General features: G+C 44.9%; 1 protein-coding gene across 3 annotated transcripts in view; it reads left to right on the top strand.

Moving 5' to 3' along the window:
* TATDN1 (TatD DNase domain containing 1) overlaps positions 1-13,843 on the top strand; it is a 53,061-nt gene extending 39,218 nt beyond the window's left edge. For all 3 annotated transcript variants that reach the window (XM_030218931.1, XM_030218938.1, XM_030218946.1), the window contains 2 exons: positions 5,839-5,965; positions 13,645-13,843. In XM_030218931.1, coding sequence (XP_030074791.1) covers positions 5,839-5,965; positions 13,645-13,747 — 230 coding nt within the window. In that variant the 3' untranslated portion in view covers positions 13,748-13,843. The remainder of the gene's footprint in view (positions 1-5,838; positions 5,966-13,644) is intronic.
* The last annotated feature ends 517 nt before the right edge of the window (positions 13,844-14,360 follow it).

Here is a 14,360-nt window from a genome sequence, read left to right as displayed (position 1 = left end):
AAGAGACTGTGTCTTAAGAAATCTATACATGCGACTTTAGACTTTAGACCTGTCCAGGGGACCCCACAGCCACAATGACTATTCATGAGATATATTTGCATATACTATGTTTCCAATACATACGCATTGTTTTTTTGTGTATAGTTATTAAGAATATCCTGCAAATACAACTAGCTGTGGGTCCCATGACAGGATTGGAAAGCCCTGACCAGCAGCCTGTAGCTTATGAAATCATTCCAGGGTTTTCCAAACCTCTCCTGGAGGCACAACTAGTCAGTCTAGTTTTCAGGAGTAGCCCACTGAATATGCATGAAAAAGATTTGCATGTGCTGGGTCACCAATGTATTCAGATCTATTCAGTGGCGTAGCCAGACCCAGTATTTTGGATGGGCCCTTCCACTGCATGGCACGGCACTCCACAGCCCCCCCCCCCCCCCCCCCCAGAGATATTAAAAAATTATAGATTTTTTTCACCTACCCCACATCAACATCTCTGCACCTCTATGGCGTCCCAGCATCTGCCCACCCGTTGCTGAAGCCCGTCCCTACCTGGTGTACCTTACAGGCATCCCCGGCACCTACAGTGATTCAGTTATTGCTGCCTGCGCTGGCCCTGCAAGCTTCCATTGGCCAGACAGGAAATGATGAAAGCAAGGGTGGGACTCGGCCGATGGAAGCCTGCGGGGCCGGCACAGGCAGCAATAATTGAATCACTGCAGGTGCCAGGGACACCTGTAAGGTACACTAGGGAGGGACGGGGTTCAGCGACATGCGGGCAGATGCCAGGACACCGCAGAGGAGAGATGTTGATGTGGGGTGCCGCCACTGGGTGGGCCTGAGCCCACCCATAGCTACGCCACTGGATCTACCTCATACATATTCATTACAGATATTCTGGAAGTCAGATCAGTTAAGTGTGCCTGTCAACCAGCTCAACAGCCATACGTGACTTATCTAAGTGTTTTCAGTAAAATGAGCTAGAAAGGATGACTCCTGTTTTAATACAAATCATACAGTGTGAAATATATTTATGCTTACTAATTTCAGCTGAATACTGCTATTATATCTTTACTAATTTAATGAACATTGCCTTTCCATTTCCAGTTTTACCTGCAGCTAGGGCTGTTCCATCTATTAGGTAGGACTAGGTGGCCACTTAACGGCAGCAACTTCGAGAAGGGGGGGTGGGGGGGATGCCAAAGGACAATTGTGGTTGAAGCAAAACAGTAGACCCTGACAGCTGCACAAAATCAAAGAAACAGCAAGAGGTACCTGCAGGGAGCTTGGGCAGTTTTTAAATAACTCCAAACATGAAATGAACACCAATTCGTATCTACTAACCTGTCCAAATTAATCACATATATTCACTGTGGCTTTGGAGGAAAAGACTTTAGAAGCTCTCTGGCTTGTCGGCTTCAAAACACAACTGGAACAAAATCCTGCTGCTGAGCCGCTTTGTCATAAGTCAAAATAAATCTCTGTGCTACTTTTCTTTTATATATATATATATATATATATATATATATATATATGATTTTTAAAATGTAAACATATCAAGGAAGGCAGGCAACTTTATTTTCCATTGCTAACAGCTCAACAGGGTGTTTTGTGACCTGCTTCTTTGGAAGCTTTATAGTTTCTTAAATGTTGCTGTTTATCGCCGAACCTCTAGGCTTCCATGGGTATGAAGACTTTAATTGAACTGCCAGGAAACCTAGAGATTTGGCGATAAACAGTGGCAACATTTTAAGAAGCTGCAAAGCTCCCAAAGAAGCAGGTCACGAAACAGCAGCGCTCTGTTGAGCTGTCAGCAGTGGAAAGTTACGTTGCCTTCCTTGATACATTTTTTAGATATACTTGCATAAAATTCACAAAATTGAATATAAGACTAGCCATACTGGATCAGACCAATGGTCCATCTAGCGCAGTGGCCAAACCAGATCATAAGTACCTGGCAGAAGTCCAATTGGTAGCAACATTCCATGCTACCAATCTCGGGGCAAGTACTGGCTTCCCCATGTCCATCTCATTAACAGACTATGGAGTTTTCCTCCAGGAACTTGCCCAAACCTTTTTTTAAACCCAGATATGCTAACTGCTCTTACTATATCCTCTGGCAGCGAGTTCTAGCACTTAACTATTCTTTGACTGAAAAAAATATTTACTCCTATTTGTTTTAAAAGTATATCCATGTAATTTCATTGAATGTCCCCTGGTCTTTGTACTTTTTGAAAGCGTGAAAAATCAATTCACTTCTTCTCCCAGGATATTGAGGGAGCTCAGAGGTTCTGGCGGGTCCTCTTAAAGATTTGTTTAATAAATCCTTGGAGACGGGAGAGGTCCTGTGGGACTGGAGAACAGCGGATGTGGTCACAAAAGTGGTGATAGAGAAGAAGCTGGAAACTACAGGCTGGTAAGCCTCATTTCGGTTATTGGAAAAGTAATGGAAGCGATGCTGAAGGAAAGGATAGTGAATTTCCTGGAAGACAATAAGTTGCACGATCCGAGACAACATGGTTTTACCAAAGGTAAATCATGCCAAATGAATCTCATTGAATTCTTTGACTGGGTGACCGGAGAATTGAATCGTGGACATGCTATAGACGTAATCTACTTAGATTTCAGCAAAGCTTTTGACATGGTTCCCCACTGGAGGCTCTTGAATAAACTTGACAGGCTAAAGATAGGACCCGACGTGGCGAATTGGTTGACGGACAGACGCCACGTGGTTAATGGAATTTGCTCGGATAAGGGAAAGGTGAGTAGTGGAGTGCCTCAGGGATCGGTGCTGGGGCCGATTCTGTTCCATATATTTGTGAGTGGCATTGACGAAGGGTTAGAAGTTAAACTTTGCCTTTTTGCGGGTGATACTAAGATTTGTAACAGAGTGGACACCCAGGATGGAGTGGAAAACATGAAAAAGGATCTGCAGAAGCTAGAAGAATGGTCTAAGGTTTGGCAATTAAAATTCAATGCGAAGAAATGCAAAGTGATGCACTTAGGGAGTAGAAATCCACGGGAGATGTATGTGTTAGGCGGTGAGAGTCTGATATGTACAGACGGGGAGAGGGAGCTTGGGGTGATAGTATTTGAGGATCTGAAGGCGACGAAACAGTGTGATTGGGTGGGAGGCGGGGCTAGTGCTGAGCAGACTTCTACGGTCTGTGCCCTGAAAATGGCAGATACAAATCAAGGTCAGGTATACACATAAAGTAGCACATGAGTTTATCTTGTGGGCAGACTGGATGGACCGTACAGGTCTTTCTCTATCGTCATCTACTATGTTACTCATTCTACACCATTCAGGATTATATAGCCCTCAATCATATCCTGTCAGCCCTAACCTCTTTGGAGTTCCATCCCCTTTATCATTTTGGTCATTCTTCTTTGAACCTTTTCTAATTCAGCTATATCTTTTTTGAGATACGACGACCAGAATTGAAGGCAGTATCCAAGGTGAGATTACACCATGGACTGATACAGAGGCATTATAATATTCTTGGTCTTATTTTGCATCCCTTTCCTAATAATTACTAGCATACTGTTAGCTTTTTTGGCTGCCACCTTATTGTCTACAGTGACACCTAGATCTTTTTTTTTGAGTTCTGACTCCTAAGGTGAACCCTAGCATCAGGTAACTATGATTCGGATTATTCTTCCCAATGTGCATCATTTTGCATTTATCCACATTAAATTGCATCTGCCATTTGGATGCCCAGTCTTCCAGTTTCCTAAGGTCTTCCTACAATTTTTCACAATACGCATACGTTTTGACAACTTTGAATAGTTTTGTGCAATGTGCAAATTTAATCACTCGTTCCATTTTCCAGATCATTTATAAATACGTTAAATAGCACCGGTCCCAGTAGAAATCCATGCGGCACTATTCACCCTCCTCCATTGAGAAAAATGGCCATTTATCCCTACCCTCGGTTTTCTGCTTACATTTGAAAAATTATATATATATATATATATATATAAAGTAGCATGAAGGGTTTTTTTTTTTTTTTTTTTTTTACTTATGATGAAGCGGCTCAGCATCAGGATTTGTTCTAGTTGTGTTTTGAAGCTGACAAGCCCAAGCGTTTCTGAAGTCTTTTCCTCCAAAGCCACAGTGAATATAGTGATTATTTGGACAGTTTAGTAGATAAGAATTCTTATTCATTTTAAGTCTGGAAGTTATTACTTACTAAAAAAACTTTAGTCATTTGAAGTTCAATTTAGCCAGATTATTTTGGGAAGGCTGGTGTTGGGGTGATCATGATTGTTGGAGGGGATAGGGGTCCTTAAAGTTACTTGGGGGGAGGGGGACAACAAAGCTGAATGTTTGCCTAGGGCACCTTTATGTCCCTCGTACCAGCCCTGTCACAATATTTGAACCACCCTCTTCCTTTCCCATCTGAAACTGAGCAGCTGCAGTTCACCTAACTGGATAACAATTAAGATTTTTGCTCCATGTGAAAAGGTTGTGTCCAATACAAGCTCCTTTGAGCAGGGACTGTCCTTTTTGTTGTTAAACTGTACAGCGCTGCGTAACCCTAGCAGCGCTTTAGAAATGTTAAGTAGTAAAATACCATACTCTTGAGGGGAAATTCTGCACCAATTATGTGCACAATATTTGTGTTCCATACTTTTGAAATTTTTTTTGTGAATTTCTCCCATCATCAGGCCTGACCTCACCCCTGAACTTCATCCTGAGGCTTGACCCTACCTAGCAATCTCTCTCCTGGTTCCACTCTCCCCAACTTAGCCTGAGCCTCTGCCTACAGTTATTACCCACCCTCACCCCACTGGTTCTGTCCCCTCTTACATCTTTCTTTCTTTTTACACTTTCTGCTCCCCAGACTCCAGCACACCATCCACAGTTCTCTTGCCCTGGCCCTTTAAGATCCACAGCTTTCTGTCTTCTGAGTTCTCTGCCCCTCTCCCACTAATAGTCCCAGTTCTCTTTGACCCTGAGCTTAGTCTCCCTCCTTTGTGCTCACCCCCGTATCATAGCACCTCAGCTTGCTCTCTGTCCCCCACCCCGACTCCCGTATGAGGAGAGGCTAAAATAGTTGGGGCTTTTTGGCTTGAAGAAGAGAGCCTGAGGGAAGATATGATAAAGATCTATAAAATAATGGCATGGAATGGGTACAAAAATACAAGGACTAGGGGACATGCAATAGAGTTACTAAGTAGTATACAACTCCAGCTTGGTCTCTTCTCACCTCTCCAAACCCTCCCCCCCTTCAGAACACACACCAGTTTTCCCTTTCTCCCCTCCCCTAGGGTATGCAACATCAGCTTCCTCTCTACTCCCCTCAACTGGCTGGGTTATACCCCCAACTTGCTCTCATTAGGACACAAAATATCATTTTTCACGGTCCTGTGCTCCCCCCCCAGCACAACATGCCATCTTGCACATGTTACCACTTTTCACCGTCCCACAGTTCCAATCAGTCACTCCCTAATGCCAGGCCACATTCTCCCCTATCACCTGGAGTTAGACTGTTGATTTGAACTACTCAAGACACTGTATGTGCAAAACAGCAGTCTGATTCCAGGTGGCAGAGGAAGATGCAGCCAACCTGCAGTTGTTCTTGGTTCCTGATCAACAATGTCAGACAATGAAAAAGGGTATTGTGTGCTGGTGGGGTGGAGAGGTAAATTATATGAGCTGTCACCATTGCTGCCTAAGCAGAATTCCATACAAACTACGTTTTGCAGTCTTACACAATTCTCCAGCAGTATAGTAAGCACTGACAAATGTTAACTCAACCTTCCAAACTTATAACATCTTAATGGCATCTACACCAGTTGTGTGCTATGTAACCTTGTTTTTCCTTAAAATAATAGATGCCCCCTGGTGTGGAGTGAAAAATACTCATGCTGGATCCAAATACATAAAAACCACATTTCCTACAAAAAAGAAATGGGAAGCAGGGCACTGTTTGAAGGACAGAAATGAACCTTGCCACATAATGTAAGTAGATTAGGTTTGTGTGTTCAAGAAATTCCATGCAGCAAAATGCGAGTAGTACAATATTCAGAACCCAATTGATTTGGGTACAATATGGCAATTAAGTAATATAACTCAATAGTGTTAAGGTAACAATATGAGGAAATATTGCCTCCTTTTATTCAGACTACTATAGAGGTTCAGTCTTATGGACTCAAGTGAATAAAAAAATTAGCATGGATTCATATCATTGTATGCAACACTAGGTGAATGAAGGAGTCCTGTTACCACAATGTGGTAGGTGTTGCAGAATGTGCAAAGACTGTGTGGTAATTGGGGGGAGGGAGGGGGTATTGAACATAACATCTTCAGCAATTTTCACCCTGAAATGGTCTTTAGTGCGGGTTTAGACTCTTTGCTGTTAACGCAAATGCACAGTACCCCCCCCCCCCCCCCCGCCCTTGAGGAATCAGTAAATGCATGTGCTCTGATTACTATGCACAAACTGTAGTGTGCATCCATGCTCATTCTCTGGCCATTACCTGCCGAATTCCCATCCCTAACACAACCTGGTTAACATGCAAATTAGTGTGTGTGCTGTTACGTCACTGCAGTAAAAGTTACTATGCTTCTGTGGTGAAAGCACTCACTAAACTAGTATATTTTACTGTTAAATGTTTGAAAATTGATCTGAGGAGCATATGTACATAGGGTGAATGTAAGTGAATTGAAAACCAAAAAAAAAGGGCTGTAGTTTCAGCTGGTGCTGTCAGTGGTACTGCTTTCTGTAGACACAATGGTGCAGAATATATGTGTAGTATGGCAAACACACTGGCACTATCCAATTAGGGTTAAATGGATAACACCCATCAAGCAACTGGATAACTCTTAAGGGCCAATTCCATCTTGGTCCATAATCATATGGATAGTATTGGACCATTTAGTGATTTACAAGACTTGATCCTATTCCTATGTGCAATCTCTAACCCCCCCCCTCCCCCCCAAGTGTGCCAGTTGATCCAAAGGGGGGGGGGGGGGGGTAATTAGGGTAAAATTAGTCCTGCCCTGATAATTTTCTTTCCATTAGACCCAACAGATCAATCCAGAGACTGGTGGGTTAAGTCCCTTGACCAGCAGGTGGAGATAGAGAGAACTTCAGAGGTTCAGCATATATGGTCATGTGTAGCCAGCTTAACCTCAGTAGGTTCGATACCAAAGCCGTGGAACAATAGAAATCAAACCAACACCACTCTCCTGCCTCCAGAAGTCCAAGTGAACATGTCAACCACTCCCATGGGAGATAACACAACAGCTTCGCATTCTGTAAGAAGTATATCCCAACTTGTCTTTTTTTTTTTTTTTTTTTTGAAAAACACATCAAATGAAGGAACCTGTCCAACATCAGGAACCAAAAACCCCCAAACAAAACCAACTAACAAGAAAACAGGCTAAGCATGGAACAAAGGGCAGGCCATTGGATTGAGCTGTTGGGACTAATGGAAAGAAAATTATCAGGTAAGGACCAAGTCTACCTTCCACAGTGTCCCACAGCTCAATCCAGAGCCTTGTGGGATGTACCAGAGCGGGACCGTGCCACCCCCAAAGCAAGGACCGAGGCTCCAAAGGTTGCATCCTGACACACTGCAACATCCAATCTGTAGTGTTTTGTAAAGGTATGTACCGAAGCTCATGTGGCTGCTCTGCAAATGTCCTCCAATGAAATCAAGCGACAGCACCAGAAGCAGCTGCTTGTGCTTGCATAGAATGCACCCACACCCATAAGGGAGGAGACTGACCCCCTACCAACATAAGCTGAGCTAACTGCCTCCTGAAGCCAACGAGCCACTGTGGCCTTCGATGCCATCTCGCCCTTCTTTCGGCCTACAAAGAGGTCGAAAAGGTGATTAGAACGACGAAAGTCACTGGCAACCTCTAGGGTAACAACTTATCACAGGGCCGAGAAAGCGGTAGGATAGTCTTCCCGGCAAAATGCCAGTAGTACTAGAGACTGATTGAAATGAAAACACAACGGAACCGTCCGAATGCAAACATCCACCTCTGTAAAACAGAAAGGAAACCCTGTAAGACGAGGCCTGCAATTCAGACACCCGCCTGGCGGAGGCGATGGCCATCAGGAAAACCGCTTTCAACATAAGGTCCTTTAGGGACAACCGACCCAAAGGCTCAAACGGAGGCCTTTGCAGCACTCGCAATACCAGGTTCAGGATCCAGGACGGAACGACAGGTAACCGTGGGGGCAACAGATGATTCACCCCCTCAAATAAACAGTATCTGGGGGCCTAGCAATCGAGGAGCCCTGAAGGTGGCCCCAAAAACAGGCAAGGCCACCACTTGGAGTTTCAAGGAACTCAAAGAAAGAGCCTTATCAAGGCTGTCTTGCAAGAAGGCTAGGATGGACATTACAGAGGCTGAAGTTGCTGAAATGCCAGCTGAGAAACACCAGTATTCAACGATGTGCCAAACTTGAGCGTACACAGTGGAAGTAGAGCACTTCTGCGCCTGCAGCATAGTAGTAATGACTGTCAGGGTACCCCTTCCTCCTTAAACGTGCACTCTCAAGGACCAAGCTGTAAGACCAAAGAGGGCGGGATCCTCCATTATGATGGGCCACTGAATCAGAAGACCGCACTGTGGACAATAGTCCAGGAGTCTGACGAGATCCACGGGGCCAGTCTGGAGCCACCAGGATCACTGGACCCGGATGCCTGGCAATCCACCCCACTATTCCCTATCATGGGACACAGGAGAAACACGTAGAGGAAACCTGGGGGCCACCGCTGGAGGGCATTGATCCCGGCTGACCCAAACTCCCTGCCACTGCTGAAGAAGCGAGGAACTTTCACACTGGCCCCCGCCCCGAGCCATCAGATCAAACACCGGAACGCCCCAGAATTCTGTGATCTGAGCGAAAGCCTGCAGCTAGAGCTCCCACTCCCCCAGATCCAACTGGGTCTGAGAAAATTCACTTGCACATTTGAGACTCCCACAATGTGCGCCACTGAGAGCAGGTAGAAGTGTTTCTCTGCCCAAAGACAGAGCAGAGCTGCCTCTTTCACCAGAGGAGCACTCCTTGTACCCCCGTCTACTGACTTAAGCCACTACTGTCCCGTTGTCCGAAAAGATCCGCACAGGATGACCCTACAGGATTGGAAGAAAGTTCCGGAGCGCCAAGCAACTCCAAGCAGTTGATCGACAGGACACACATCCACTGTGGACCAAGTTTCCAGGGTTGTCTGCCCAGGAGAATGTGCTCCCCAACTGTAGATGCTGCCGTCCATGGTAACAACCCTCCAATCCTGCGTGGCAAGGGGGAAATCCCTTGCCAGGTTCTCCAATATCAACCACCAGCGCACGCCCAAAAGGATGGGCGAAGTTCATGGAATCCAAAACATAATCCTTTGACAGAGGAGACCAATGGCTGAGAAGCGCCTGAGGCCTATGGTACCTGGTCCAGAGCACTACATCCAACATGGCCACCATGGAGCCCAACACCTGCACAAAATCCCATGGCTGATGAGCTGGATTTCATGCTGACTTTGGAGCCGCAGCAGACGCGCTGCTGGGAGGGACACCGTCCTCCTGTGTGTCAAAAATCACTCCCAGGTAGTCCAAAGACTGCGATGGGAAGAGGTGACATTTAGGCAAGTTGATCACCCAACCGAGGGAGCGCAACAGCATGATTACTCTGTCACTCATCAACTCTGCTCGTAAGATGGTGCCCGAATGAGCCAATCGAGATAAGGATGGACCTAAATTCCCTTCTTTCTGAGGAAGACTGCAACGACCACCATGATGTTGGAGAACGTCTGAGCCTTGACTGCCAAGGAGACTCCGTTGATCAGTGGAGTGGCCTAGTGGTTAGGGTGGTGGACTTTGGTCCTGGGGAATTGAGGAACTGAGTTAGAGTCCCACTTCAGGCACAGGCAGCTCCTTGTGACTCTGGGCAAGTCACTTAACCCTCCACTGCCCCATGTAAGCCGCATTGAGCCTGCCATGAGTGGGAAAGCGCGGGGTACAACCGTAACAAAAATAAAATAAATCGATGCCCAAAGCACATCATAAAGATCTGTTAAGTCAAGCCTGACTCTAGGGTTGGCCAGAAACAAATGAGCTCATCTGCAGAAGTCTTTTGAACCTATGAAAGGCAGGCACATGCTGCATACAACCCACACCCAACTTATGGTCCTGTGGGTCAGCTGTGCCCCCCTCCACTGGAAGCGTAGTCTTTTTAGTGACCGCTGTGATCAGGGAATCCACTGTGGGGAGTCTCAAGGACTCCAAATCTGCTTCGGGGAGAGAGCGTAAAGGCGCAACATCACCCATGCCACCCTCAGGCGTGTCCCATTGTGCGGAAATGAGGACTTTTATAGCCTCATGAACATGGAACGATTTTGGGGTCCCTGACATAATAGAAGGGGTGCTTGGGGGGTCCAACCATGGATACAGAAATATTTAAAACTTCAAGCACCCAGACAATAAGGGTGGGGAGCTCATCTTTTTGAGAGACGCACTTCGTGAGGTCAACCTCCTCCTCTGGTGGCAGTTCCCCTTCTTCCAAGACAGGCCTCAGTAGGGGAATCCCCAGCGAGAAGACAGTCATCTGCATCCAAGACAATGGACACTGCTTCCAAATCTGAAAGAGAACAAACCTCGGTCTCTTGAGCAAAGGCGCTTGAAGCACTACTGACAAGGCAGTGCTTCAGGCGCAGGAGAAAAATCAAAGAGTTGGGGAGCCCCTGAGCGCTTCAGCAAAAAGGCTTTGTGCATTAGAAGCACAAATTCTGAGGAAAATGGGATACCATTCTCCCACACACAGACTGCTCCCACACCACCCCGGTCTCTTCCAGAGCTGGAAACGGCTTGTCCTAAAGCTGCTCCGCTGCCACTTGCAAAGCCGAATGCTGAGGCAGAGAAAAAATGGCACCCGCAGGCACGCGCACTGAAGCAAGACCCGAGGTTCCCACCACAACGGGACCCAGCCCCGCCAACTGATCAACTGAACTCAGGCTGCCCCCCACCAAATGTAGCAAATTCAGTATGGCTTGGCATGCACATCTCATACTCTCCTGATGCTGCTCTCTGGCTCCTACACCAGGCACAGCGCTTTGCGGCTTCAGACGCCGACATGGGAGAAGTGCACTGAGAGAAACCAACCCCCCCCCCCCATGTGCTGGTCCTAGCACTGCACAGCTCACCCATGCTTGGTACTTTTTTAAAAATATACTCTAAAACAAGTTTACTGCTCTCCATGGCCGCTTACCTTTTTTTTTTTTTAAATTCAGGAGGCAGGAGAGCCGGCTGCCTTGAGACAATCAACTGACAGGGCAGTGAGAGCCAAGGGAGTCAGTGGGGGGGGGGGGGGGGAAAGAGGGACCTGGCCCCACCAGGTATACCCTGAAATCCCAAGGCAGGGAATCTCAACCTAGGCTCCACTGAACCCGAGGGACGGGCCAGGAGCCAAATCTAACCAGAGCTGCATGTTATATACCCTCCACCGGCTAGATAGAGAGAATACAGATGTTAAGCTGGCTGCATATGACCACATATGCCAAACCTCTGAAGTTCTCTATCTCCACCTGCTAGCAGAGGGACATAACCCACAAGGCTCTGTATTGTATCTGTGGGACAGTATGGATTGAGCTATTCTGATCCTACAGTGGACAATTCATATACAACTGTGAGGATAATTTAGCTGAGTCAGAGAAAATAAGGCAGTGTAGACAGGTATGGTAAGTGAAAACAAAAGAATAAACTACACACCATGACAGAGAAGAAAACAGCTTGTCCTGCAAAGTTTAGCTCAGCTGAGGCTCTAAGGGTAAGCTTAGATGATGTTGAGCACAAGAGAATAATTCCAGCTGTATACGTGATATATTACACTCAATTATGCGTGTGAGCCCAAGTTGTGAATATGCACAGTTAGATACAGCTCTTTGTGAGATGGTGAACTATGTTGATTTTGGAGGATAAACTCAGTTGAGTCAAAGATAGAGACAGAGAAATACTGAGGTAATTGGAAGGAGTAATATCCATAAGGGGATGCATCAGGTAATTACTTTTTGCCATCTCTATCTGCTGGTTGATGGACATAACCCCCCAAGTGTGGACCAAGTTGTGGGACAAAAAGGAAGGTGTATAGCCCAACTACTGTTGGCTTCTGTAAAGCCAGTGCAATGCCAACTGAACAGCTGTCACTATAACCACCCTGTGATGCCAGCCAATAAGGCTTCTGTTGCTACACTTCTAACTTTTACCATCTTTAGAGCATCTAAATACATGCATTAGCAAAACAAGTAAAAACTTTCCTTTTACATTAGTTGCATTTGCTACAACTAATGTTCTGCTAAAATCTAATGTTCATTTCACAGGATCAAAGCTGTAGTTCTACTGCTTGAATTTCTTCTGTATCCAGTTGAAATTAGTTTTGGGAACATAAGTAATTGATATTACAGAGCCAAGCTGGTCTTTAAGTCAGTTACAGAGGAAAACTAGAGGACAAGTGGTTCCTCTCTCATCTATGTAACAGCACCTCTAGGTGTTGCTCTACAGCATACAGTTAAAAAAAAACCAAAAGGCCCACCTACAACCTCTAAACACACATGGCCTCTGCCCCCTTAAATGTGTACCTCACACATCCTGAGCCTTCCTCAAATGGTGATTTTACTTATCTTTTATGTATTTATTTGCATCAACGAGAGCACATGTAGGCACAAGGTAAGAAATCTATGCAAATGCATTCCAGCCCTTCAATCACTAACACCCCCATTGCTTACACACATCCACTTCTTTACAGTGGCTCCACACTAGTGAGGCAACAAAAGCAGTTAGGCTCCTTGGGCAACTTGTTGTTAGGAAAGGCATAGAGAACATCATAAGGCCTCTATCTCACTCCATGGTATAGCTGAATTAGGGTAGGGCTCTTCAGCTTGGAGAACACTGTTGAGGGGAAATATCAGAGGTCTATAAAATAATGAGTGATGAGTGAACAGGTAGACTTATACGTTTGAAAAGAGTAAACAAGCAATTCAAGGACTAGGGGGCACAGAATGAAGCTATTAAACAGTACATTTAAAATTAATCAGAGAAAAGCTCTTTTACTGCCAGAGAATGTGTTAAAAGCCATTAGGGTAAAAAAAAAAAAAAAAAGTCCATAAACCATTATAAAGGTGTACTTGAGAAATCCACTTGGGATAAGCAACATAAAATATATTTACACTTTTAGGATCCTACCACGTTCTTGTGACCTGATCAGCCACTGTTGGAAATAGAATATTGGACTTGATGGACCTCCAGTCTGTCCCAGTAGGGCAATACTTATGTGTTATTGAGTTAATGTCGAGTCACGGCAACCCTATGGATAGTTGTTCTGAGCTGTGTTCTGTCATCAGTCAGGTGCCTAATTATCAATAGACTAGCATCCATAGCTATTATTATTTAATCACTCCATCCCCTTCAGTCTTCCTCTCATCTTGACCTTTAACTTTACCAAATATAGCTTTTGCTTCATCTGTAGTCCAAATATAGTGTCCTTACGTATCTGAAATGTTACCATACCAAAGAAGCAAAACCTTGTTCTTGCACAGTCACTTATATATGCAAGCAATTAACTAGAGAAGTGACAAGTTGTACTAATACTTAATTGATGAAAGATTTTTTTTAATTTTTTGTGTTTTTTTTTTTAGTCAAGTGCTGGAGATAATGGCAGAAGTAAGACAAGAAGACCCACTTGATCTGGCCAACACACTCTACAACAATACAATTAAAGTCTTCTTTCTGGATATGTAACTATTGGATTGTGTTCAGTCTCTATGCACAGAACATATGCAGTAAAATGATTTTACTGCATAACAAATAAAGACTAATAATTGCAAAGACTTGAAATTATTTTTCAGGCAGCTATTACTGAATAGGACTTTTCATGATGATAATGCAAAGGTTCCCAAACTCTAAGTTCACGACACCCCTAGCCCACATTTCCTCTCAGCTTTTCTCCCCCTCCCCCATTGCTGCAGCATTGAGTTCTACCTTTGCTAGCAGGCAGGCCCAGCGTACTGCTGCAGTAGGCCACTCTATTCAAAGCACTTACTTGCACAGACGCCATTGCTCCATCACAAGCTGCTGCTGGTCACCATTATATCTAACATGGTGGGGGAGGCTAGAATCTATTAAAATGTTTTTAATCTCAAAAGTGAACCTGTAAATAGGGTATAAAAAGTGTTTACAATTCTGGGGGAGGGGGCCTTAAAATATGCCACAGCTGGGAACCACTGAGATAGTGAGATCTCCCAACACCTGAAATGTACTTTTTCTTAATAGCCATGTTACCTATAATTTTTTTTATATTTCTCTGTAAAATTGCTCCTGAAGGTGTCCTTTTACTAAAGCTTAGTGCGTGCTA

The sequence above is a fragment of the Microcaecilia unicolor genome, chromosome 1 (genome assembly GCF_901765095.1).
Source record: "Microcaecilia unicolor chromosome 1, aMicUni1.1, whole genome shotgun sequence".
Classification (NCBI taxonomy): domain Eukaryota; kingdom Metazoa; phylum Chordata; class Amphibia; order Gymnophiona; family Siphonopidae; genus Microcaecilia; species Microcaecilia unicolor.
This window is presented reverse-complemented; position numbering and strand designations above follow the sequence as displayed.